The sequence below is a fragment of the Panthera pardus genome, unplaced genomic scaffold, assembly GCF_024362965.1.
Source record: "Panthera pardus isolate Hobbes unplaced genomic scaffold, ASM2436296v1 HiC_scaffold_15, whole genome shotgun sequence".
Lineage (NCBI taxonomy): Eukaryota > Metazoa > Chordata > Mammalia > Carnivora > Felidae > Panthera > Panthera pardus.
The window spans coordinates 23,530,703-23,557,889 of NW_026526710.1; the positions used below are offsets into that span (position 1 = coordinate 23,530,703).

The 27,187-nt window shown below is 46.3% G+C and overlaps 1 protein-coding gene across 1 annotated transcript; it reads right to left on the reverse strand.

Annotated features, from left to right (window-relative positions):
- Positions 1 to 205: 205 nt before the first annotated feature.
- SNAP29 (synaptosome associated protein 29) lies at positions 206 to 27,036 on the reverse strand. The gene is made up of 5 exons (XM_019437394.2): positions 26,549 to 27,036; positions 17,272 to 17,468; positions 10,906 to 10,991; positions 8,418 to 8,516; positions 206 to 3,528 (listed from the first exon to the last, which is right to left on the reverse strand). Exons 1-5 carry the CDS (start codon positions 26,783 to 26,785, stop codon positions 3,371 to 3,373), a joined length of 777 nt encoding a protein of 258 aa, XP_019292939.1. The 5' UTR covers positions 26,786 to 27,036; the 3' UTR covers positions 206 to 3,370.
- Between the last annotated feature and the right edge of the window lie 151 nt (positions 27,037 to 27,187).

Genomic DNA, 27,187 nt, shown 5'->3' on the forward strand with positions numbered 1-27,187 from the left:
AGCACTTTGCCGAGCCCATATCTAGACAGTACTGCAATGTGGTCAGGGAGGTAGGAGACAGATCAGAAGAATACTCTGAAAGATGAAAGGAGAAGGTTTCAAGAAGGAAGCTTGTTCATAAGGCAGCAAGGACCGAATATATGAAGACTCAACATGAAGGAGTCCCTCCACCCACTCTTTGAAAATGACTATGTAAGAGACAATCTGATTTTAAAAACTTCACATTTTATTTTCCAGAATATGGTCATTTGTTGAGTCGAAGGCATGGAGCTTAGGGGCTGTTCTGATAGACTCTGAACAAAGAGCCTCCCCTCCGCCCCCCAAGCACTTTGAATGACTGGCTTATCATTCTCTATACAAGACATTTCATCATCAGAGCTGAAGATGCTAACAACAGTGGTAACTTTACAAATTCTGAGAAAAGGCCTATAGAGGCAAAAATGTAAGCGTTTTTTTTTTACTAAATTGGTGTAGTGTACCCTTAAAATGACATATTCACAAACAGAAGTTAGAGAAAGAGAAATAAAAATGCACTTATGAATTTTCTTCTTGCCACCTGAGTTAAATTCAGGTCTCCTTTCCTACAGAATACAGAAAAGACAAGGCAGCTCCACTGGTGTTGTTACAGATCACTAGATGTTAGAAACTGTTTCCTCTGAAGAGAATGCACTTATTTTTAAGTTAGTAGCACACTTAACATATAACCAACATAAAGTTAGAAAAGCCACTTTTTTGAAGGCACAGTTTGTTTCCAGCTTGACTGTGGAAGTAAGAACCTGTCCTATAGACCCTACCTGGTAAGAAGGGTGAGTTCACTGCTCTTGTCTGTGGTAACAAAGCTCACCCACAGCCAACTCCAGCCTGGGCACCTTGGAGTGCCTCCATGAGATAGGTATGTCGTCTAGTCTAGAGGGTAGAATGTTCTTTTTGATCATAATCATCATGTGCAAAGATTCTGGAGGCTCCATGTTTCCCTTTGTTCTCTGAAAATGCAAACAACATTGCTTAATAAAGTAGAATCGGCAACTGGTCCTTCATGGGCATGTGAGCAGGAGTGAAGACCCAGCAGAAAGAAGCTGGTGGCCAGCATCTAGCTTGGAGAGTCCCTTGGCCAGGGCCTTAGAATAAAAGGGTCTAAACAAGAGTGGATTAAATATACGTCTAATGTGTCAGAAGACAATTTCTAGAAAAGTGACGGTGCTTTCCTTTCATATGCTTGGGGGTGGGTAAAGAAAGAGTGGGGGGGGCAACTGGCTTCAATTATCTAACAAAAGACAGGGAAGGGGCAAAATATTCGGTGCCACTTCGCCTCAGGTCACTGAAATCACTAATCTCATCATACAAATGTAAGACTGTGGAAGAGAATGTTTGTGGCCTTTACATGTATTTATTTGAAAAATTAAGTTTAGGCCTGAGGTATAATGACTAATCTCCATGAGTCTCTGCCTGATGAACAGAAACATCTATGATGACATACATGGAAGGTGTTAGAAAAAAATCGGAAACAATTAGGAGTGGAAATATACACACAGGCTGCTCTGCATTCTGGCCTCATGCTTGTCAGCAGCCTTTTTGCTGAAAGTTCTCTGAACTCATTTTATCTGGGCTAGGTATATGTTTAAAATTTTTCCTTTACCACTGATCAAGAGAGTGATCAGCTCATCTGATAAACATCTAATTTGACCACCTCTGTGTTCTCATGTGCTGAGATATTCATAATGATGTTGCTCAGACTCCATGAGGTGGCTGGAACATGACAAAGTTCTATCTGCCAATGGAAGCTGTGTTTTTAGGAATATCATGCAGGGATGGAACTTCTACAAATGAACTGCTACATAAATACTTTGCTGTAGCACTTCAGAGATTTCCTTTGCTTTAAGGGACTTTGTTTATAGGCTCCAGAACCAAACTGGTGACGGTCACACAGACAGTGCCATGTGTCAAGGTGAAGCACACTATTATAAAGTTTCTGACCTAACTGATCTTATTAAAATCAGCCCCTTTCACCATCTTTTAAAAGTTTAATTAATTTGCTTTTTAAAAAGACAAGGGTCTTATAGCTTCAATTATTCTGTTGGAGACACCAACACCGAGACAGTAATCTAATTACAGAAGTCAATTTTAATTAATGTCACTTTACAAAAAAAAGAATCACTTAAAAGCATTAATTAAAATTTATTTCTGTAATCAGATTAATGTCTTTGTGTAGAACAAGCTGGGCCACTTAAAATGATAATGTCTGGGCTTTTTTTTTTTTAAAGCTTAGTCATTCTATGCAAGTCAGCATCGTATGTGGAGTATCAGTCCTCAAACTGGGTGGCAAAGAACCAAGTGATGAGTCAAGTCATCTTGCAAGAAGAAGAATGGATAGGAATCTTAGGCAGGTCAGGGGACCCCAGGCACTGAATAAACACTGCCATCCCCAAGGCTGGGTCAAGATGCTCCCAGAGGGGAGGAGCACACAGTGGAGGCATGGTCTGTATGATGCTCCATTCCCACAAACTGTAGAGGGCCCCCAATCGGCTAGCTGGATAGACTTGAGGCAGTGCTGCATCTGTCCCTAACCTCAGACAGCGACTTAGAAGTGAGAGTGCACAGGGAAGCAGGGCTGAACCGATTCCCTGCATATTTCCAGGCATCACAGAGAGCAGGAGGATCTGAACACCTCCTATTAAAAGGCATGCCAAGGATGGAGGCCAGGAGGGAAAGGTGACATTTGTCAACCAAACAGCAAATGCTGATACTTTCCATTTCTGAACACTAATTCTTTTAGGGTGTTGAGAGGATCACAATGTGAACCTAACACTGATCCTTTCCGGGGGGTGGTGAGAGGGTGTGTTGAGAGAATCGCAATGTGCTCAGTGTGTGTGTGTGGGAGTGGGAGGATCGTGAATGGTAAGCCAAGGTGTGGGAAGGACCATCCCCCACAAACAACTGGCTTACACAGTCTCTCAGTGCTCTGACTCACCGTAAGGCCAAGAAATGAGAAATACAGCAAACAGGAACAGAGGTTGGTGGTTCCAAGACTGAAATTCTGCCCACATCTTTCCATATGCTTGTTAAATTGAGAAATGCAACTTTTTTGTTCTCATTCTGGCATGGTAACCAAAGGCCCAAGGTACTCAGGGCCATGCTACTGTGCTCAGACTACAGCTCTGAGCATTCAGTTCAGAGAATCAAGAGATGATGGCTCTAAAAAAAGTGGGACAGACACTTCTCCTAACAACATCTCCTAGGACCCACTCTATAATTATAACATTTGCAAACACATGGTACATTACATACTAAAACAACATAAATGAAATTTTGGGGAGTTTAAAAGATCTTTCGGCTCTTTTCGTCACAATGGAGTGGAACTCCTTCTCTGTCTTTAAAGTTGCCTAACTTTTCTTTCTGTGCTTTTTATATTGACATCTAATTTGTCCACTTTGGTTGTGAGGCGGTCAAGAATGTCATCTTGCTCCTCAATTTCCGTCTGCATCCCCAGGGCTATGTCCTTCAGCCGGCCTAGTCCCATGGACAGCTCATCTGTGGGAGAGGGAAAGGACACGGGGCTGAGCAAAGTCACAGCATTGCGGCTGCTGTGTGGTCCATGGCAGGTGCTCAGCAATACTTACACTTACAGAGTCCTCCTTCTCATAAGATAGATAAAACTCTAGGGCTTTGGTTACATTTTCCAAAACACATGCAAGTAAAAAGAAAACCTGCTTACTCCATATAAAGCAATTTGCGCTTAATGTTGAAGCCACTCCTCCCCCAGGTGTCAGCCTAAGATAACCACTGTTTGTACAATGCTGTTTATCTTTTTGTGCTTTAAAAAAATGCTGCCTCTGAATGTTTCAGCTGCCTCTGAATGTTCTAGTAGGTTGCAGCACATTGCAAGATCAGTTAGTACCCAAGGAAAAGAGAAGTACAGAGGGGTCTGGAAAACACATTCCCTTCCCAGACCCCATGATGAGTATCTGTGAGAAGTATGTAGGTAACTAATAGCCAGACCCACTGGCTTGTTCTTCAGGAGCAAAAGCCCCATGTTGGTGGGTAAACTCAACATTTCCAGCTTTCCTTCCTTCCATCTCCAGCTCTCTAAAGCTCGATCAAAGCACAGTTCTGGATTAGCAGGTATGAGGATTCCTGTTTTGAAACACATCTGAAAGATGGACCTGGGAAGCCCCTGTCCAAAGGGAGCCCCTGCACCCGGGTTGCTCCTGTCCTAGGATCCCCTCAGAGAAGGCTGTATCCCACCGCCCCTTCCACTCTGCAGGTGGCAGGAGAAATAGGGGTGTTATCCCTGCCTTGCCACCTGGGGTACTCTCCCAAAAAACCCATGAAGTGCAAATGTTTCCACTGCACCTGAATGCTGTGAGGTCCTGTCACCTCTGTTACGAAAATTCACATTTTCCCACATTAGTTCATTCTCAGCTACCACTGCTCAGATCCACAAACACATCGATGCTGTATATGTCCTGTGGGTATGACATAACCTGAATCTGGCTGGCACCATTTCCTTCGCTTACTCTGCGGCCAGAAAGAAGACAGTGGACTCTGCACAAGCAGAGGGATCTCTGCAGAGATCCCTGCAGTCCAGGGTCCCCATGTCAAAAGGAACAAAGAGCTGAAGGTCCCTTCAGATATGCCAACTGGGGCAAGACCCAAGGGGACTATGAAGCACACAAGTTTTGGCAAAGGTTCAGCACTAGCAATAGGTTACATCACTACTGCTGAAGTTCAAGTCCAAACACAAGGGGTCAACGTCCCACTTCTAAGCAGGGCAAGTGCAGTATGGGGAGAAACCCAGGTCAGTCCCACTGGGTCTGAGTTCAAATTCTGACCCCTTTCCTAATCTGTGCTCTGGCCTTCCCAGGACTCAGATCATAGCTGAGGGGAATCTCCTTTGAGAGGCCGGTCCCCAGGGAGTGGCTCTGCCACAACTAGCCACTCTGGTGTCAGGTTCCTTCTGAACTCATTCTATTTCCTTCCATATGCTGTCCTGTGATGAATATTTTCCCTTTGTTTCAAATAATTGTAAAAAATCACTACCACATCTGTTTTTAAGATGGATAACATCTGTAAAGCCGTGGTTGGACTTAACAGTATATGAAGGGAGTATTGGGCAGAGGTGACATAAAGGTGAACTAGGATCAATGCGAACTGAAGGGAGATGCTGGAGGCACTGTGGGGTCCCCTGATGGGGCTGAGCCAACTGCAGAGGTGAGTCTTGACTTCAATATTCTGCCAGAGTGGACTTAGGTAGTATGGCCTCTTCCCGGGATTCATGGCTGTGTGTGTATACGTGTGCGCGTGTGTGTATGTACGTATGTGTGCAATGCACAGAGTGGAAATGGGGGGCATGCCCAGAGCTGCCCTCTGTCCTTTTACTAGCAACAGCAGGCCAAGAAAGAACTAGAGGGAAGAGAGAAGAAGAGGTGCTTCATAAGCCTTCTTACGGCTGAATTAAAGATAAAACATTAAACAAAGAAAAGTCAGGTTACGCAAATACTTGGCCCTAGCACCACAAATCTAAGCAGAATCAAATTTGTTTTTAAAATTGTCCTTAACTCTATGCTTCTTGAATTTATTGAAACCTTTGATCTTGTATTCCATGGAGAGTGAAACCTATGAGGTCACCCCAAGCGTCAGGGAGTTTGCTGGTTGTTGGGACAGCAAAGGACAAGCAATAAGTATACCGAGATTAAAAAAAAAAAGGTATGTGATAAAGTAAAGCCACCCAACAAGGGAGCTGCTGCCAGAAGGGAACTTGCACTAGTCCCTGAGATAAAGGCAGGGGCCAGGGGGTGTGGTAGGAAGGAAGGAGCAAACCTGTGAAGGGCAGCCAGGCACAGCCTGTGTCAGTGGGCCCAATGGCTCCTGAGTGCCACCCTAGCCCTTCTCGGCATGCCACACATGCCTGCCCAGATTACAAAGATCATGCCAATCGTACCCCCTTAGCCTCCAGGGATGGGCTGTACTTACCCCTTCTTCCTGCCTCACTCCCTAAACTCTGTACCCTTCCATAGGTCTCCCTCCTCCTCCTCTCTTCAGTTGGCACCAGTGACACCATTTGGGTGGGGAAACCTTCAATGTGGAAGACTGAGGGCTTCAAGTCCCTTTGTGTGGCTCTGGAGTGGTCACATCCCAGCAGATGCACCTTCTGGCTGAGGCCTTTGGCTCTGGAGGGCAGAGTCCAGAGGACCCAATAAAGAGCTGGCTGCCTGGGGCTTTCCTAGGCTCTGAAGGCAAAGGGCAGGTGGAGTTTGGGATGGAAGCCTGCCTGGGTGTGTAGTGTGGAGATGGGCCCTCTCCCCTGCTACCGGCGGGCAGGTTTAGTGCTGACATTCACACCGAGGGAAACTGTGAGCTGTGGGTGGGCGAAGTAGTTCTTTTATTGTTCCTGCTTATGTCTATTTTCTACAATTGACATCTTATTTCCATGAAGATTTCTTTTAATGCTCAGGAGGAGACTTCTTTTCCCTGTGTAATTCCATTCTAGCAATCCAGCTACAAATGCAGCCAAAGATTTACTTATAGGATTATAATGATTTGCTCCCAAAAGGATCATATACAGTAGAGAAGGATGGAAATAACCTAAGCGTCCAAAAGGAGGGGATGGGACTGGTGAAGTGGGGCTTGTCAAAAAAATTTCAAGAAAAAAATTTTAGGGTTCAACACGTAAACAAAAAAGGCAGGATGTAATACTAAATAACCCCCAGTACTGTGACGTTGAATACACACATGTGTACACATGTACATCCAAAGTAGATGATACCAAATCAGTGGCTATCGCTGGACAATAGGCTTCTAAGTGTTTATTTCCTCATGGCATTTACCTAACTTCATAATTTTTTTTTTCTCTAACTTCATAATTTTCTACAACGAATCTAAATACTCAGAAACAAAGGCTAAATGTTGACAAGGAAGTATATGGATTTGTCTAACATGCTGTAATGCTATTTGCTCAGGGCTCTGGAATGGGCACTGCTCTGAGTAAATAAGGGAAGGGGCCCTCAGTGTCCCTCCTGTGGTGGGGCGGGTGGGGGGAGAGGAAGAGGAAGCCTAGGCACAGATGCCCAATGTGCATCACCAGGGGTCTCAGTTTTGTCTCCTACTCGATACCTTTAAGGTAGGGGGAGATTTTTACTTTGGATCTCACCCACTTTGTCATCTCCCAACAGGGGTGGGAGACTGATGGAGACCCAGGTAGCCATGGGGGAGGTTCCTGTTCAGGGGGTGAAGGTTAGAGGGGCAGCACATCTGAGACACCACGTAGAATGAACTCATGGAACCGCTCACACGCCTGCTCCTACTGCCCACACACACTCCTCCACTTGAACTTTAAGTAACTGGCTTCTCTCCCTTCATTCAAAAATGAATCATCAAGTGCTTGCCTACTAGGCCAGGGTAAAGTGATGACAATATAGAAATAGTCCTGTGTTCCATGGAATTTACAGTGTGGTTGGGAAGACACCAGACGAGCCAGCAGATACAGAACTAAGACAAGGCACAGCACATTAAAGCCAGGCCCACAGCATGAGAAGGAGCCGGCCTGCAAACAGCGGGGAAGAAGGACACTCCAGGCAGAGGCAGGAAGGCACTTGGAGCCACAAGTGACAAGGGCAGGAGGGGTGGAGAGGCAGATGGGGCAAGAGGCTGGGCAAAGGACACAGAATTCAAGGAGCCTGGCTGTGTGGCCAGTGTCTGCTGCAGTGGCCACATGAGTGGCCAACTCTTACAGACCAGGCAGTTCCCTATGGGATTTATGGTATTGCTCATCTAACCCTCTCCCCAATCCTCAGAGACAGGTTCTGTTCCTGTGCCTGGTGCACAGGGGAGATGATGGTGATGGGGTATTCTCAATGCTGCACTGTGTGGCCTCCCAGGGACTCCTAGTCCCTGTGGCTGTCATAGCCCAGATGAGAGGTAAGGATGGACAGAAGTAGACTGACTCCAGAAAGAGAGAGAGAGAGAGAGAGAGAGAGAGAAGGCGAAGGGGGAGAGAGAGAGAGAGAGAGAGAAAGAGAGAGAGAGAGAGAGAGAAGGCGAAGGAGAGAGGGAGAGAAAGAGAGAGAGAGAGAGAGAGAGAGAGAGAGAAGAGAGTGTGAGGGGGGAGGGGGGAGAGGAGGGAGAGGGAGAGGGAGAGGGAGAGGGGAGAGGGAGAGGGGAGAGGGAGAGGGAGAGGGGAGGGAGGGAGGGAGGGAGGGAGGCGGAGAGAGAGAGAGAGAGAGAGAGAGAGAGAAGATAGTTATGACTCACATCTCATATTGGATTTGACATGTAGGGAAGAAGTGGCAGACACCACATTTTGGTCCTGAGAAACTGGTGGTTACTGGTGTACTGGCTGGGCCCAGCACAAGCTGTCTGGAAGACAAGTGTTCTTAATAAGTGACCTGAGGAGGCTGGTGTAGCTAGCCTTCTGGTCTTACCTAGATTACTGTCTATCTTCTGGTGATAGGCTCGAAGGTGTGGGTTCTTTGGGTAAGCCTCAGTACTCGCAGCAGGACCAGCCCCTCCAGGGATGGAGTCTGAGTTTGGAAAGAAACACCAGGAGAATGGTTAACTAACATGTCTTGAAATACTGCTTCACAAAATTAATCTTTTTTTTTTTTTAAGATTATTTGAGAGAGCGAGAGAGCATGCGAGAACAAGCGGGGGAGGGGCAGAGAGGAGAGACAGAATCCCAAGTAGATTCCGCGCCATCCACGTAAAACACAATGTGGGGCTTGAACTCATGAACTGTGAGATGATGACTTGAGCCGAGATCAAGAATCGGATGCATAACTGACTGCGCCACCCAGGAGCCCCACAAAATTAATCTTAATCTGGAAAACAGGCGGAAGGGATGAGGTCACCCAAAGAGGTGAGTGTGGGGATGGATAAAGTGCATGAGGGAGGAGCACTGGGCAGGCTTGTGGGGCAGGGAGAGGAGCCTGGCGGGGGGCAGCCCTTTTGGAGATCAAAGACCCTCAACCTACAGTTACCTGGTTAGACAGACCCTGGACACGAGCCGGGGAAAGGAACAGAGACTCATACAAGTAATGAGACATCAGTAGAACTACAACAATGCAAAACTACTTGGGGTTGTGAACAAGGTCTACACGACGAGGTTTAAAACTCAAAATAGCGGGGTGCCTGGGTGGTTCAGTCGGTTAAGTGTCAGCCTTCACAGCTCAGGTCATGATCTCATGGTTCATGAGTTCGAGCCCCACATCGGGCTCTCTGCTGTATGCACAGAGCCCACTTCAGATCCTCCATAACCCCCTCTCTCTAGCCCTTCCCTGCTTGTGCACACACCCTTTCTCTATCAAAATAAATAAATAAATAAAAACTTAAAAAAAAAACTTTAATTAAAAAAATCAAAATAGCTATGTTGTAGAAATGGGATTGTGGATGACTTCTCTTCCTGAAATGTATTTCTACGCTGTCTTTTCACTTCAAATAAAACAAGCAAAAAGAAATGTCAATAATGCACATTTGCCCCAAATCTTCCTTGAACTGCAGTTTCTGAATGCACACAGAAAAGCCCTATTATCCCAGTTTATATCTTCTGGGGAAACTTCTCTTTCTAGACTTAGTGTATTTCCTCTAGCACAATCTACGGATATGCATGGTATCCTTTTTTTCTTTTTGACTCTTAGGTTACTACACACAATACAAATTAAAACTCCCTTTAATGCCTTAAAATTGTATCTTTTGGGTGCAGGGTTCCTTTTCTACTTCTTCAGGGTATATTAAGCTTGGACTTTCCATGGGCCTTACACATTTTAGTTTTTTTTTTCTCTCATGTCTCCCATGGCTTTTGCCTTTCCACACTGAACTGTGTTGATGTCCATCTTTCCTGACCCCCAAGCTCTGCTTTCATCAGGCTTCTTCTTAGCTGTGTCAACCAAGAGTAGTGGGTTCCGGAGTGTCCACCATGAGCCCTGCTTTCCTTGAAGGCAGCACAGGAAGCATCTGGTTTCTAGCATGCTCCAATGTGCCTGGACTTCTAAGGGTCCACAGGGACTCCCAGGAGGCCTAAATTCCTTTCCAGATAAGGGGTATTATGTTTCTGGGACTATCATGTGATAACAAGGCACTAGGACATCAAATACAATCGACCTTGCACGCCTGTTCATGCTGCTGCTTCTCCACCCACTTGGGCTTAGAAGCTACACGAGTCTCCCTGTGTTGAGCAACAACTACCACAGACTTATCCTTCAGTTCTGGGAGTCAGAAGTCCAGTAATGGGTCACACTGGGCTATAACTGAGGTGTCAACAGATTTGTGCTCCTCCTGGAAGCTCTTGGGGAAAATGTGATTCCTAGCCTTTTCCAGCTTCTAGAGGTTACCTGCGTCATTAGCAGCTGGTCCCTCCCTGCATTTTCTGAGCTAGCAGCCAAGCATCTTCCAGTTTTTGACAGTCTCTCCTCTGCCTCCCTTTCCACTTATAAAGGGCCTTTGTGATTACACTGGGCCCAGCCAGTTAACTCAGGAATAATTTCCTGTCTCAAGATCAGCTGATTAGCAACTGTAATTCCTTTTTTGTCATATAACCAGATATATTCATTGGGTGTGGAGACTGGGACATGGGCATCTTTGGGGGGCTATTCCCCTTACCACAGGGGCTTTCCTACAGTTTTCTTTTCTGTGCTGGAAGAGCTTGGAGCTACACAGGGTAGGAACTAATGGTGGGCAGGCTCATTTTCAAGGGACACAGGCCCCTACTTCCTTATTTCACCCTCCACAGAGTGAGGGATGAGCCATGCCTTAACATACACTTCCAGCCCCCTGGGAGTGGCACTGGGTCCCTAACAACCTTTACCCATGACAGCAGCTGGGATTTCTGCTGCCCCCAATCCACCAGGACCAACACTAAATCCAGAGGTCTCCCCACAGAATCCAAGTGTGGCCAAGCACAGGTCCCCCACTGACCTGAATCATTCAGCTTCCTGAGGTTTGGGTGGCTGGCCTGGTACTGTGCCTCCTGTTCCTTACTGGTACTTATGGCTTCTTTCAATCTTTGGATAAAAGTCAAGAAAAGAGAAAACTTAGAGAAAATACCTATGACAGTGTAGTTAGTCTTTTCAAGCAATGCCTGTGGGCAAAAAGCAAATGTCACCTCTGACCAAAGCAGGGATATTCATCAGCAGCTCCTGGCAGTCCTGCCAGCAGCACAGCGAGCTTCTGAGACACCTGCTTTAGAAGAACGGCATCTGGTTAGGTGGCCCTCACTCAGGAAAATGAGAATCCCAGGACCAGGGGGAAGAGAAGCACACGAAAAGACCAAATGGATATCTTCCGACCAGGGGTCAGCAAACCGTGACCCATGGGCCAAATCTGGCCCACCACCTGTTTTTGTACAGCCACTGGCAGAGAGCAGCCTTTATAGATGACCACTGGCAATGGATTATACGACAGAGAACACTAACTTTGAACCTCCATCAATAATTTCATTCTCCCCATTAGATCTGTTACAAAGAATCGTACTCAATTATTATTTTCATTTTTTGAATTCTGTCACTAAAAAAATTTTTTTTGTTATATAAATCCCTACAAAATATCTTTGATTTTGCTTCCTGGCCCGCAAAGCTCAGTCTACCGACTCCTGCTACAGATAGGGACTTCTCTCGGTATGTTGGAGATCCTCACACTGTGCCTGACACCCTGCTGAAACCCTGCAGGCATGACAGGGACTCTCCCTCCCCTAAACCTGAGCCTCCTGCATAGTCTGCTCTTCTCTACCCTGCTGACCGGCAGCCTGGCCACTTCATCAGCCGTGCTGGGAACCAACCATTCTCCACGTAGGCCCTTTCTCTGTACAGCTCCACTCCCAGCAAGCCATACAAACATCTTCTCGATCCCCTAGAGATCCCCCAAATCTGGCCCCTCCTTCTGGCTTGTCTCTTTATCCTTATATGGATGAGCCTCCCACCTTTCCAATCCTTATCCAAAGATGCCGGGCATCTTTCTGACATAGCCTGCATGAACCTCTCTGGTGAAAGTCTTTAATGGCTCCCCACCAGAGCAAGCCTGGACCTCATCGGGCTAAAGGCTCTGTAGGTGCCCAGTGCTTCAGCAATGTACAGAACAGAGCAGAGCCTCCTGAAATCTGAGGATTTCATTACTCAGAAGCAGTGACTGGAGGTCTAGAACACACAGCTGGTTTCTATGACCACAACTGTGAGCCCCATGTATGGCCAGGCCAGTGCAAGTGGGAGGTGTTTGCAGCTGAGCCCACCTGGCTACTGCCAGCCTATATACCGCAAAGCTGACTTCTTTCCTATGTATTCATATATACATGGTAGTAACACTTAAATGATCAAAACTTGGCTTCTTTGTGAAAAATGGCTCCTCGCACAAAAGCCAATTCTAGGGATAGTGACAGAAATGGTAAGGAAGAGAAGAAAGAAGTCTAAAAAGAGTGGTGGCTCTTGGTTAGAAACCAAGTCTTAAATAAGCTAGAGTTTTACATTTAGGGAGTGGTTAAATCTATGATCTGAACGGACCTCCCCAGAAGCTTTAAATGGAAATGGGAAGCAGTAGCTTATGAAGCTTTATCAGCAAGAACAAAAATGGCTTAACGAAAAACAAATACAACTTAGAAACCAAAGGGTTTGGGTGATAAGGATATACACAGGAAAACAAGTGACTTGACAGAAGTCTGAAGAGAAGAAAGTTCTTTTGAAAGCTTTCATATGAGAATATCCCTGCATTTATGGAATAGGGGTTTTTTGACAGAATCACAGATTCAACTTATTTTATAGAAACAATTACACATTATAGTGATTTTTGCAAAGTTAGGGGTGTAGGAGCTCACGGACACCTTTGCAGCCCAGGCTTCAATGTCAAGAGCCTGCTGGGCTCCCGCTCTAGAAACAGCCAATATCTTCCCTCATCCCAGCTTCTCTTGTGCTTAGACTGTCATGTGTCTGCCACTTTCCCCTCCTTTAACTGGCAGGCTCCCGTGCAATCCTGAGTCCATGTAAAAGGTTGGTGCCTCAGTTCCCAGGGCCAAGCCCCCCTCCTGTGGGCCTCCGCTGCATCACTGATCACCTGCCTCCTCTGCACCTTCCAACAGACTGACCTCTCTCCTGCAGCTTTGTCTTCTAGGACAGGCACTGGCCTGCAAAGCATGAGTGCTTGGCACCCATGAAGGAAGGAACCTGTGTAAGGCCACTGGATCAGCCTCTCCTACAAAGCTGCATGGATACCTTCAATGCACATTTGGGGAGCAGGTGAACTAGAGTCAGTTGCTTCATTTAAGAGATTTCCTTTCCTGCATTTACTAAAGAATGGCAAGAACGCAACAGTTGACTAGGGCTGATCTCTGGACAGAAGGCCAGATGTGGCAGGTGACATCAGGCACTCAGAGGCTCACCTCCCTGAAGTAACTCTGGCTGCTTCACTACTGGGACATCTCTGTCAGGAAGGCCTCCAGTTTTCAAGACGCTCCCCGCAAAAGTTAAGTTGTCTTAGGAGCCCCAGGACTTTAAAGGCTCTTATGGCGTGACTAGGGCCGGGTGGGTGGATGGGGGAGTGGGGCACAAGCCCTAAGAAGCCTTTGGGAAGTGGCATGTGGGACACAGGAAAGCACCAATCACAAACCTGTCAGCTTCCCACTTCTCCCAGGGCTGGCTCTGCTGCTGAGCTCATGTGAGGTACAGAGGTCTTAGTCCAAAGCAAACAGACATTTAAACTTCCTACGTAACACAGAAACTCAAAAAGGAGGGCACAAAACATCGTTCTGATTTGTGTACTGCAAACCAAACCAAACCAAACCAAAACCAAAAAAAACCCCATTAAAAAAAAATTAAAAATAAAAAAATAAAAAAACGCCAGAAACTATGCCAGTTGGTGGAAAAAAAGTGACAGAGATTTGAAATTACGGTCAACCTGGAAAATTGGGGATGGGTGGGGATTATAACTGAACCACAAACAAACCCTCATGACCTTGGCTAGTGTATCCACAGGAAACAGCCTCTGGGGCCCCCACCAATCACCTTCTCCATAAGTCCCAACAACTCGCCTGCCTGGTCTTTCTGCTACAACCCCCACACCTATTCCTTCACCCGCATTTGTTTCTCCCCAGCGCTACTGTGAGCTGGAAATAGTTTCCTAATTTCTTCTCTACCATACCCTATGTCCTAATCTGGGTGGTGGTTACATAGATATACATACAGGTAAACAGTGACCTGTTTAGTGGAAGTGTAAACACACTTAAGATGTGTGTATTGTACTGTACATCAGGTATACGTTTTTTAAAACATTTTATTTTTGAGAGAGGGAGAGAGAAGGAGAGAATGAGCAGGGGAGGGACAGAGAGAGAGGGAGACAAATTATCCAAAGCAGGCTCTGAGCTGACAGCAGAGTCAGATGTGGGGATCGAACTCACAAACCTCGAGATCATGACCTGAGCTGAAGTCCGACACTAAACTGACTGAGTCACCTAGGTGCCGCAAGTATGCATTTTTTTTTTTAAAGTTTATTATTTTGAGAGACAGTGCAAGTGGGGGAGGAGGAGGGATGGAGGAAGAGGGGGAGGGAGGGAGAGAGACAGAGAGAGACAGAGAAACAGAGAGAGAGAGACAGAGAGAGAGAGAATCCTAAGTAGGTTCCCCACGGTCAGTGCAGAGCCTGACGTGGGGTTTGAACTCATGAATTGCCAGATCATGATCTGAGCCTAAGTCAGATGCTTAACCAGCTAAGCCATCCAACTTACTCTTAAGTAAGAGTTGGACAACTCTTGACTTCGGCTCAGGTAATGATCTCGCGGTTCATTAAGTTCAAGCCCTGCACTGGGCTCTGCGCTGACAGTGTGGAGACTGCTTGGGATTCTCTCTGCCTCTCTCTCTGCTTCTCCCCTGCTTGCACTCTCCTTCTCTCTCTCTCAAAACAAATAAACTTAAAAAAAACTTATCTTAAAAAATCGCTCTGGGGGCGCCTGGGTGGCGCAGTCAGTTAAGCGTCCGACTTCAGCCAGGTCACGATCTCGCGGTCCGTGAGTTCGAGCCCCGCATCAGGCTCTGGGCTGATGGCTCGGAGCCTGGAGCCTGTTTCCGATTCTGTGTCTCCCTCTCTCTCTGCCCCTCCCCCGTTCATGCTCTGTCTCTCTCTGTCCCAAAAATAAATAAAAAACGTTGAAAAAAAAATTAAAAAAAAAAAAAAAATCGCTCTGTATTCCAGATTTAAAATTTTTTTTTTTTTATTTTAGAGAGAGTGCCAGAGCTGAGAAGGGGGCAGAGGGAGAGAGAATCTTAAGTAGGCTCCACGTTCAGTACTGACCCTGACATGGGGCTCGATCCCGTGACCCTGGGATCATGACCTGAGCTGAAATCAAGAGTAGGACACTCAACTGACTGAGCCACCCAGGCACTCCTGTATTCCAGATTTGAAAGATAAACAGACAGACGTGGCTATGAAACCTGTACATTAATGTTACATCAAACGTTTCTCTGGGTTAAATGGAAATAGGGTACACAACCAAATGAACACTGTCATTGCCACTATGAAAACACTGAAGAAGGGAAAAAACAAAGTTTTGGGGTTTCATGCTATAGCAGGTAAGGTACAGATTTTTCTATAATGACTATATTGTTCTATAATAAAAAGTAGATACAATGGTCTGAGAAATGAACAGTAGTAATCTATGTCAATAGAAACTTGACTCTCAGGGGCGCCTGGGTGGCTCAGTCGGTTGAGCGTCCGACTTCGGCTCAGGTCACGATCTCGCGGTCCGTGAGTTCGAGCCCCGCGTCGGGCTCTGGGCTGATGGCTCAGAGCCTGGAGCCTGCTTCTGATTCTGTGTCTCCCTCTCTCTCTGCCCCTCCCCCGTTCATGCTTTGTCTCTCTCTGTCTCAAAAATAAATAAACATTAAAAAAAAAAAATTTAGAAACTTGACTCTCAACTTCATACGTGTGATATTTAAATACCTGCCAAAATCTTATGTATGATTTATTATACCTCTAACTGAAAATTTTGAGAAAAATAATTTCTAATTTTAAAATAAAAATTAATGGTGGGTTGCCCGGGTGGCACAGTCAGTCAAGCACCAAGTTTGGCTCAGGTCATGATCTCACTGTTCATGAGTTCAAGCCCTGCATTGGGCTCTGCACTGATAGCCTAGAGCCTGGAGCCTGCTTCAGATCCTGTGTCTGTCTGTCTGTCTGTCTGTGTCTCTCTCTCTCTCCCTGCCCCTCCCCTGCTCGCACTCGGTCTCTTAAAATAAACATTAAAAAATAAAATAAAATGAAATAAAATAAAATAAAATAAAACAAAAATTAATGGCCAGACTGAATTAGATATGGAAATGTTAAATATAAAGACTTTTTTTATTTTGAGAGAGAGAGACAGAGAGGGGCAGAGGGAGAGACAAAAATCCTAAGCAGGCACTGTATTGTCAGCACCGAGCCCAATGTGGGGTTTGATCTCAATCTGTGAGATCATGACCTGAGCTGAAATCGAGTCAGATGCTTAACCAACTGAGCCACCCAGGCGCCTCTAAAGACTTTTTAAGGTACACCTGGCTGGCTTAGTCGAAAGAGCATGTGACTCTTGATCTCGGGGTTTTTGAGTTCAAGCCCCATGTTGGGGATAGAGATTACTTAAAAATAAAATCTTAAAACAAAAAAAAATTCTGGAGTGCCTGGCTGAGTCGGTAGACATGTGGCTCTTGATCTCAGGATACTGAGTTCAAGCCCCATGATAGGTATGGAGCCTACTTAAAAAAAAAAAAAAAAGACTTTATAAAGAATTTAAAAAATTCTGTGAAATGAATCACACTTATACTGATTAAGCTTTTTGAGGTGAACATTCTTTCAACTTATAATTACTGGAGCAGAAATTTAATTTTATTGGAGACCCAATTTATGCAGACTGGATGTCAATCAAATGAACATAATCAGAAGCCCTAGAGAAATGTTTGTTTCAAAATGTGTGAAGAAAGGGGCACCTGAGTGGCTCAGTTGGTTAAGCAGCCAACTTCGGCTTGGGTCATGTTCTCACAGTCCATGAGTTTGAGCCCTGCTTTGGGATCTGTGCTCACAGCTCAGAGCCTGGAGCCTGCTTCAGATTCTGTGTCTTCTTCTCTCTCTGCTCCTCCCCTGCTTGTGCTCTTTCTCTCTCAAAAAGAAATAAACTTAAAAAAATTCAAAACGTGTGAAGACAAATCCCTCACAATTGGCAACTTACAAAGACCTTGGATCCCTTTAAGGCACTAGAAGTGGCTTGGAAATCTTGACTATTTGCACTAAACCCCACTTTCAGCTGCTTCATATCGGGATGGCTAAAGATCCACTCACCTGCTACTGGCCTGGGGGGTGAGGGGTCCATTCTGCTCTGGTGGTGTCTCTGTTGGTTTGGATTTGAAGTAATTGACAAGCCCCCCAAACATGCTCTTAATGCTGTTAATGTGCTTCTGGCTGGTCTTCAAATCTTGATCCATCTTGTCCACCATCTTCTCTGTGCGTTCTAAGACGCCTCGCTGACGGACGAGCTCCTGGGGAAAACAAGAGGTGATGGCATTATATTATACCATTTTGTAATTTTCTCCTCTCTGCAGAGGACCATACACAGCAGGTTTGTCACAAACCCTCAGTGAGCACATATAGGCACAGACGCGGTCATCTGAGAAGAGCACGTTATCCTTTCCGACAACACATTCCTTTTTCTGCCCTTCCCTGTCCTGCCTCTACCTGCTTTCTTTCATATTTGCTCCTGAGTTCTTTTTCCCTCCTGCCCATATAATGCTGGCTCACAGGACCACGTTAAGATGGATGAAGGGTGCCGGCAGGGGCCAGAGTGCAGGGCCTGGACGGGTAGCACACTTTCTAGCCCTCCCCCTTTCCTGGCCCCCATAACCCTGTAACTTTACAGGCTTTGACCTGGCCCTGCCATTGGCCTATGGCTCTTATACTCCCCCTTTTCACATATGGGATATCTACTGGGACACTGGAGTCACCTGGCCCTGGCCATGTCTTAAAATTATTTCACAGGCTAGGTTCTGGGTCCTTTCTGGGCCCTGTTATTATCTGATTCCAACTCATCCATAGTTTCAGCTTCAAAACTTGAAACAAATGTGACTCTGTCCCAAGGCCTTTTACATGCTACTTTCTTTCCCTGTAATGGTCTTCATCCAGATACTGGTATGGCTCTATTCATTTAATTCAGGTCTCTGCTCAGAGGCCATTCCTCAGAGAAGTTTCCCTGAACATCTTCTCTAAAGTAGAACTTCTAGGGGCGCCTGGGTGGCTCAGTCGGTTGAGCGTCTGGCTTCGGCTTAGGTCATGATCTCACAGTTTGTGGGTTCGAGCCCTGCATCGGGCTCTGTGCTGACAGCTTAGAGCCTGGGGCCTGCTTTGGATTCTGTGTCTCCTTCTCTCTCTGCTCCTCCCCTGCTCATGCTCTGTCTCTCTGTCCTTCAAAAATAAATAAAAACATTAAAAAAAAAAAAATTTTAAAGTAGAACTTCTATCCTCAACCCACCTCTCTACACCCTCAACCTACCTTAGTTTTCTTTACAGCATGCAAGCTCCATGAGACAGGGACCCACTTTTTCACTAGGTCCCCAATGTCTCACCCAGAGCAGCAGCTTGCTGCAGGACTGCCAAATGGATAAGTGAATGACACTCTGTGGCCACAGGGAGAGCCTGGACCATATTCCTCAAGAGCTGATATGATTCTGGTGGTGGATGTGAACTCACCACCTCAGCAACACTAACACCTTCCTTTCTTTGTGCCAAACTTGCTTTGGCCTCTATTTCAGGCCATTCCAGCCATGTTTTCTCTGTGATCTGCCTTTCCAGCCAGAAGACTCTCAAACTTCCCCTGTTTTACTTCCTGAGGCAGCCCCTGCCCTCTTTTAACCCTGCATCTGCTGTGGTTCAGCAGTTATATTAGCTATGGCAGGTAATCCTAAGAGATTTCTCTCTTAATACCTAAAAACAGAGTCCTGAGCAAATTTTTTTTTTAACATTTATTCATTTTTGATAGACAGAGTGGGGAGTGGGAGAGGGGCAGAGAGAGAGGGAGACACAGAATCCAAAGCAGGCTGCAGGCTCTCAGCTGTCAGCACAGAACCCAATGCAGGGCTCAAACCCATGAACCATGAGATCATGAACTGAGCCAAAGTTGGACGCTTAACCGACTGAGCCATGCAGGCAGTGGGAACTGAACTCCTGTTGGAAATAAACATATAACTTCTAAGCTTTAGGCAGTTGGAACTGAACTCTTGTTGGAAATAAACTTATAACTTCTAAGCTTTACAGCTTTGAACATTTATTTTTCACCAGCTCATGAAACATGTCTGAAGAAACCATCAGATTTTTTTTTTTAAGCAAAAGGTAAACTCTTTTCTGGACTGTGGTCAAATCTTATGAGGGCTCATTTTTAGAAAGAATAAAAAACAACAAAAAACAAAAAACCCCCAGAGCAGCTAATTTATCTAGAGTCTCTCCTTCCAACACCTCAGTATTGTTAGCTTCTGTCCGTTCTTTTTATTTTTTTATTTACCTTGAGAGAGGGAGAGAGTGAGCAGGGGGGGTGGAGAGAGTGAGCGGGGGGGGGGGGGGGAGAGAGTGAGTAGAGGGGCAGAGAGAAGGAGAGAGAGAATCCCAAGCAGGCTCTGAGCCATCGGCACAGAGTCCAATGTGGGGCTCAAATTCATGTGAGATCCTGACCTGAGCCAAAACCAAGTATCAGATACTTGACTACCACCCAGGTGCCCCAACTTCTGTCCATTCTAAGGTAAGTCTTTTCTGGAATAAGGCAGAGATGTAAATTAGGATCGAAATGGTTTTCTCCAGCATTCACAGGTTTTTTGAATTGATGTATTGCTTATAGTCCAGTCCCACTAGGCTATTTTTCCCACTGCAGAAGATAAAGCATGTGCCAGGAGGTGGCCTGGCAACTGGGGGTGGGAGTGCTGGTCAGGACTCTGTTGTACTAGGAGGCAGGTCCTTGGCCTCCCTGACAGTGAGGTCTCTTGTGGTGGCTCATCTCACCAACCACTTGCCCTCTCGCCTCAGCCTCCTGACCTCAATTTGGAGAGTGGCAGCAGTGACCAATAGCTGACAAAATCTTCCCCAGTTCACAGTGAGACCTTATTTTCTTCTGTTCACAACTGACACAGTCTCTCAAAAACTCCGAGTCTGTGCCACTGTGCTGACTTGGTAAGGAAACCAAATGTCTTACTTAGATGTTATGATCGAAGTGAAGAGAAATCCATGAGGTGGCCTGTCTTGCTGTGAGGCTGGAAGGCCAGTGAAGTGAGAGCTATTCTGGTCTCTGGAAGTGTCTGTGAACTGGAAGCTGGTGTTCACCAAAGGTGATCTCCTGATCAGGAGGCCAGGAGAGGAGGAACTTCTGCTAAACTCCTCCTGAGGCCGAGGAAAGGAGCAGGCTTCAAGTGCTTATGACCTAGTTCTAACTAAAGAGAAAGAAGGGCTTGGCAGAGCAATATCAGGAATGCCAGGACAGAAAGGATGAGCTAGGTAGACCCCGCACCAGCCATTATGAAGGCAGGCCTCAAACACTCCAGTCTCCAGACATCCTCCTATCCCCTAAAAGGGGGGCCATGTCCTATCATCATTGCTGCCTTTGAGAATGGAGGTCATCGAGAGACAAGGGTGGCTATGGGGGGAGGGGGCGGAGCTTAAGAGAATGGACTCAGTGTAAAGGGTATGCATGCAAAGCTCAGATGTCAGCATTACAGGCGATCCACCCTCCTCCCCAGCCCTGAGCTCCAATAGGAGTTTTCTTTTTTTTATTAACTTATTTTTAAATTTATATCCAAGTTGGTTAGCATATAGTGCAACAATGATTTCAGAAGTAGATTCCAATGATTCATCCCCTATGCAAAATACCCAGTGCTCATCCCAACAAGTGTCTTCCTTAATGTCCCTTACCCATTTAACCCATTCCTCTTCCCAGAACCCCTCCAGCAACCCTCAGTTTGTTTTCTGTATTTAAGAGTCTCTTATGTTTTGTCATCCTCCCTGTTTTTATATTATTTTTGTTTCCCTTCCCTTATGTTCATCTGTTTTGTATCTTAAATTCCTCATATGAGTGAAGTCATATGATACTTGTCTTTCTCTGACTAATTTCGCTTAGCATAATATTCTCCAGTTCCATCCATGTAGTTGCAAATGGCAAGATTTCATTCTTTTTGATTGCTGAGTAATACTCCATTGTATATATATACCACATCTTCTTTAACCATTCATCCATCGATGGACAGTTGGGCTCTTTCCATAGTTTGGCTATTGTCAGCAGCACTGCTATAAACATTGGGGTGAGTGTGCCCGTTTGAAACAGCACACCTGTATCCCTTGAATAAATACCTAGTAGTGCAATTGCTGGATCATAGGGTAGTTCTATTTTTAATTTTTTGAGGAACTTCCGTACTGTTTTTCCAGAGTGGCTGCACCAGTTTGCATTCCCAACCAAAAGGAGTTTTCTAAAGTTAAACTAGAAAAAGAAAATGGTCAGAGAAAAGATCTGGTTGGGCCAATGGTACTATGCTGAGGGACAGCACACAGACAGGGGATGTCTCAATTTCCCCTTTGGTTTGTGGCTCTTGTCAAACAGGGATTCCTGATACAGCAAGAGGAAGCAAAAGATAGCTGAAGACCCTGTGAGGGCATACTCTGTCCTATATGAGGCAACTTCTTGCCAGATGGGTTATGTCCCAGCTGTGAGGGTGTGAACACGTCACACGATCCTTGCTGATAGAAAACACACACAGACAGGGGTCCTGCAAGATATCCACCAACAGATATTACTCTCTGCCAGCCACAGTTCCAGGTGCTAGGGATTCAGGGGTGAACTAATCAGCCCCAGATCTCTGCCCTGACAGAGCTTACAGTCTTGGTGGAGGGCACAAAGAGTCAAGTTCAATTTGACTTTTCATTGGTTGACGACACTGCAGTGCTGAGAATCCAGAGAAAGCAAGCTTACAGTCTCTCGGGGTAGGCAGAAAGAAAGCTATCCTACACACACACGATGGCCGCTCTGTCAGGGTAGGCCCCTCACAGTGACTCCTTGCCTGACTTAAGGTGGGGTGGGTGGTTAGGGAGGCTCCCTGATGAAGCGACATTGAAGGGGAAACTGAAAGTTGAAGTTAGGGAGGCAAAGGGTTGGGATGTGGCAAGAGATTCTGGGCAGTGGGGGAAGCCCAGAGCAGCAGGGCCAGCTGGGGGAGCTGAGAGAGGAGGAGAAATGTGAGCATGAGGTGAGGGAGTAGGAGGAATGCCAGGCAGGACCCAGCAGGCATCACAGAGGGCAGCAGTGACCACTAGATCCCAACTGCAATTCACAGCTGATGCATCTCATAAGGTCAGTTGGGTCTAGTTGTCCTCCTGACCAGGTCAGGTCCTGAGGTTCTGAGGGAAAATATCAGTACTAAGGTCCTTGTATTGAACTTGTAATTAAACTCTGGTATCGAGGGGCAGCTGGGTAGCTTAGTTGGTTGAATGTCCAACTCTTCATTTTGGCTCAGATCACGATCTCATGGTTCATGAGACTGAGCCCTGCATTGGGTTCTGTGCTGACAGTGCAGAGCCTGCTTGGAATTCTCTCTCTCTGCCCCTCCCTCACCTCTCTCTCAAAATAAATAAATAAACTTAAAAAAAACAAAACAAAACAAAACAACAACTCAGGGGGCACCTCGGTGGCTCAGTCAGTTGAGCATCCAACTTCAGCTCAGGTCATGATCTTGCAGTTCATGAGATTGAGCCCCACACCAGGCTCTCTGCTGTCAGCACAAGGCCCACTTTGGCTACTCCGTCCACCTCTCTCTGCCCCTCCCCCACCTTGAAAATAAATAAACATTAAAAAAAGAAAAAAATAAACTCAGGTATTGAATGTTAAGTAGGTGGAAATCAATCTGGAATCAGTAAGCTGAATCTAGAAACTTGAAATTCATCTCCATTATGTCACTTCCTTTCCAGTGGAACACACACATACACAAGTGCTGGTGGGGACACATGAGCATGGAACATGCTCAAAGTGGGGCCCCGTCTTACTGCAGTACTATAGAGTGGATATGAAAACACAAACCTAGTCTTAGATTGTATGAAAATCCAAGGGCAAAGGTGGAGACGCTGGTGCTCCTCACCGCATGTGTGCAGGCTGACTGGGGGCCCACACTAAAGGACTAACTCAGCAGGCCTGCGCTGTCTACACCCTGCATGTTCTAAAGAAAGGCCTTGCCTGGCTCCCTGCCCTTAGACTGCCCCGATAAAAGTATCTTTATTTACCTGAGTCCTTAGGGTAGGCCAAATAGTTTATGCTAACAATGTGATTTATGATGGGGGCTTTCAGCCACATGCTTGACCTCTGGAGGGGTTGAACACTAAGGTCTGCCAGTCAGGCAAGTGGTCAGCCATGCCTACATGGTTGTGTGATGGCCTACCAAACACCACTTCCATTCCATTGATGTTACTGCACCAGCCTTCAGGCTCTGGTCTAACATTTATTGCTGGACTCCCCTGAAATGAGATCCCAGGTTTCACAAAACTACACAGGAGCATGCTCAGCTGCCAGAGGGAACAAGGAACACCCCGGGCAGGCATGTCTCCACAGGCTTGCCCAAAGGTGCAAACAACCAAAATGGCTATCACTACGGGACTGGCTACATAAATACAAGTCATTCATTCAATAGAATATGAAACAGCTATTTGAAAAAAAAAAGAGCAGTGCATTATAGATAGCTGGGGAATAACCTCCAAACCTATTAAGAAACACACAGACTAAAATATACAGAATGTGTCTGCTTAAGTCAAAATTATTAAAAAAAAAAAAAAAAAAAAAAAAAAAAAAAAAGTGGGGTGCCTGGGTGGCTTAGTCGGTTGAGCATCTGACTTTTGGTTTTGGTTCAGGTCATGATCTCACAGTTGGTGAATTCGAGCCTTACATCGGGCTCTGTGCTGACAGTGTGGAGCCTGCCTTGGATTCTCTCTCTCTCTCCCTCTCTCTCTCTGCCCCTCCCACATCTCTCTCAAAGTAAATAATTAATTAATAAATAAATAAATAAATAAATAAATAAATAAATAAATAAATGGAAAGGACTATAGATATGTCTCTAGAGATAGAATACCTCCACAAGGACACTGAAGGAATTGATAGTAACTGGTGGCTGTGGGGGCAGAGGAGTGGGAGGAAACTTCAGTCTTCTGTGTGTTCTAAATTTTAAACTATGTGACTGGATATTGCTTCATAATAGCTAAACCATAGGTAAAGAAAAGAATAAATAAATCATGCCTGCAACACAGAAGAATTGCTGAGTGGCCTACGAGTCTCTCTATGGTTCTGGACTGTGCCTACCAGGCCAGTTGAGTACAACCTGCTCTGCTCTGACTAATTCTGGCCCCTGGTGGTCATGACCTGTGGCTAGACTCCTTGTGAGAAACAAACCTTGTCAGGTTTCACAGGAGGAGGACAGCTCTCCTTCTCTAGAGCTGACCAGACTCAGTAATTTTCCTACTTCAGCCAACCTGGAATGATGTCTTCCCAACCTAATATTTGTAAACTCTTAATCCTCTATAAGAACCTATCATGTTTTGGCATGGCTCAGCACAGGGGCTCTATGTTGGGAGGTTAGCAGGTGACTTGGGTCGGCTGGGAGCCACAATGTACACTCAGTGGCAGGAAGAGCTTACCAGCCCCAGCCCCATTCCCATTCTGACTGGAATCAAAGAGTGATTCAAAGGCAGTCTGGAGAGTACAGAGCGGGGTGGGGAGGGGGGAGCTGACCATTCCAGCCTCCCAAGGCCTCTGATAATTAAGAACTGACTCAATCCTGGAAAAATTCAGTGTCACTATACTGATGACAGCGCCTGTCTGTCACCTACCCAGTCATGATCATAATGTACCTCTCAGAGCAATGCCAACTTGGCTCAGTCCAAGCCTCACAAGCCTGAGGTGCCACTCTGCCTCTGTTCTCACAGTCCCCTTTACACAAAGAGAAGGACCTTTAGGGGCAGCATGGGGCGGGGGGCGGTGTCACCACGATCCATGTGAAACCACTCATCTCTATTATGTTCGTGATTCTCCTTCCCTCTGAAGAAAAGACTTTCCTCTGACCATGAAGGCTCCTAGGCTGCCTCCTCTGGGCTCTTTCCTTGAATGCAACCTGTGCATCACTTCCCTACTGGAGCCCAGGAGCTTTGGTGGTGGGCTGGTGCCTCTGCATTGCTCCTCTCTGCCCTAGGAACATCCCTCTTGCTCTTCTTTCTCCCCCTCCTCACTCCTGTCTAAATCGTAGCCTTAAATACCAGATTCAAGTTTATCCTTTGCCATGATTTGTTATCATTCTGATTTTCTATTTCATTTGTTCTCACCGTTTCCAGAGATGTCCCTTCACACAGTTCTTATTTGGCTTCCTTGGACCTGGGACCCGCAATTAAGTAATTCCTCTAGTAGGGCCCTAAGACTTAGGCAATCTTCCCAAATCTTAGTCAACATTTTCCATTTAAACTCAAACACAGGAATCTAGTAGATATGAGATATAAAAACTACACCTAAATTTCCTTAAGGAGACCAAAGACAGGAAGATGGGCCAATGAGAGATACTGTAATAGGGAGAAGCAGGGAAGGAAAACAACCAACAAAGTGGCAATGGAGAAATGACCCAGATGACTATTTGAGAAATTAATCAACATACCTCAAACTGCCCAACACTATAAGTAATCAGGTCAGAATAAACTTTGCCAGAGAAAAGAGTCACAGAGACCCACAGAGGAAGACAACATTTTAGCTTCCAGCACTAAGTTTCAAAGCTACAAGTGCTTAATGGGGTGCTTGGGTGGCTCAGTTGGTTGAATGACTGACTCTTGATTTTGGCTCAGGTCATGGGAAAAAAAAAAACAAACAACAACTACAAATGCTTAAAATTAATCTCAGCTCATATACCAGTGATTTACTATTACATTTTTAAGAACTTAAAAAAACAAAACAAACAAAACAAAAAAAAAAACCCAAATGCTCCAACAAAACCATTTCATTAGTAGGCTAAGGAGAAAATGTGGAACCTAAGGAAGAACCATTCTCACTTAGGGTCCCTGAAATCTTCCATGGGTGGAAAGAAGAATTGACAAAGATGAATTGAGCAATGGACTGTCACAAACCATACACTACCTAGGGCATCTTCATCTGGATTTGGGAAGTAAAGGCAAGGCCCTAGACTCGACCAAACTTGGATTATGGCTTACTCAGCAATTGTCCAGACAGACCTCATCATCTCTACTGGCGAAGTGGAGAAGTGGTCAGTGACAGGAAAGAACTCAAGTACCATTTGCTGACGCTTCACACACCACGCACAATCTTCACCCATTCTGGGTCACTCAGGGTCTCATGGGTCACTTCAGCCATTCAGGGATGGCTGAAGGGCAGGAAATTATATAAAAGAAACAGAAAATCCATTTCCTTAACCCGAGCTCTGCTAATAACTATGGAAGATTACTGGGGGCAAACTGCCTCTTTCAAGCACTCAAGATACACATCTCTTTGCAAAGTGAACGTTTCTTGACCCCGTGTGACAATTCAGACTGGTAGGGCCGCCCAGCCCTGCCAAAGACTCACCTCGGAAGAGGCGACGCCTATCCTCTCGGACTCGTACACGAGGGACAGGGACCTGTTGGTGCTGGCGGCCGTGGCTTCGGCCCTGCGCATCACCTCCTGCCGCAGGTACTGCTGCCTGTCCGTGGGCGCGCCGAGTCCATCGGGGAGGTCATGGTCGTCCTTCCACGGGGCCGGCCGGGAGCCCTCATCCTCTGCGTCGTCGTCGAATGGGTTGTAGCTTTTGGGGTAGGCCGACATGGTGCCGCCGCTCGTCTCGGTCTGGGCAGGAAAGGGAGGTGAGTGGCCAAGGCGAGGAACGGCTTTTGCAGGCCCGCAGGGGTCCAGGCCGCCCTCCCGAGGCCCTCGGGAAGCACCCACCGCTCTGCAGCCCCTAGTCTCCGCGGCCCGACGTCCAGAGAAGTTCTACGCCCCTCCACCCCCCGGTAGCGGAGCGAGCTCCTTCCGCCGGCCTTGCGAGGGAGGCCCCGCCTCCGGAGCTGACCATCTTGCCCGGCGGCTTGGGGGGGACCACGCCCTGTGTACGCGACCTCAGCCTACCCCTCGGTTTGTCTCTCCCCTCCAGCGGTGGGATCGCCCCACGGCCACGCCCCACCCAGTGTCGACAACAGAGGTCACGTGGCGGGGAAGCCGGATGCCGCC

Excerpts from the sequence above, each read along its gene's own strand:
- SNAP29 (XM_019437394.2), bottom strand. The coding sequence starts at position 26,785 with ATGTCGGCCTACCCCAAAAGCTACAACCCATTCGACGACGACGCAGAG. Across the intron at positions 17,469-26,548 it reads TAGGCGTCGCCTCTTCCGAG|GAGCTCGTCCGTCAGCGAGG; the intron begins GTGAGTCTTTGG and ends TGTTTTCCCCAG. Across the intron at positions 3,529-8,417 it reads GAAGATAGACAGTAATCTAG|ATGAGCTGTCCATGGGACTA; the intron begins GTAAGACCAGAA and ends CCTCTCCCACAG.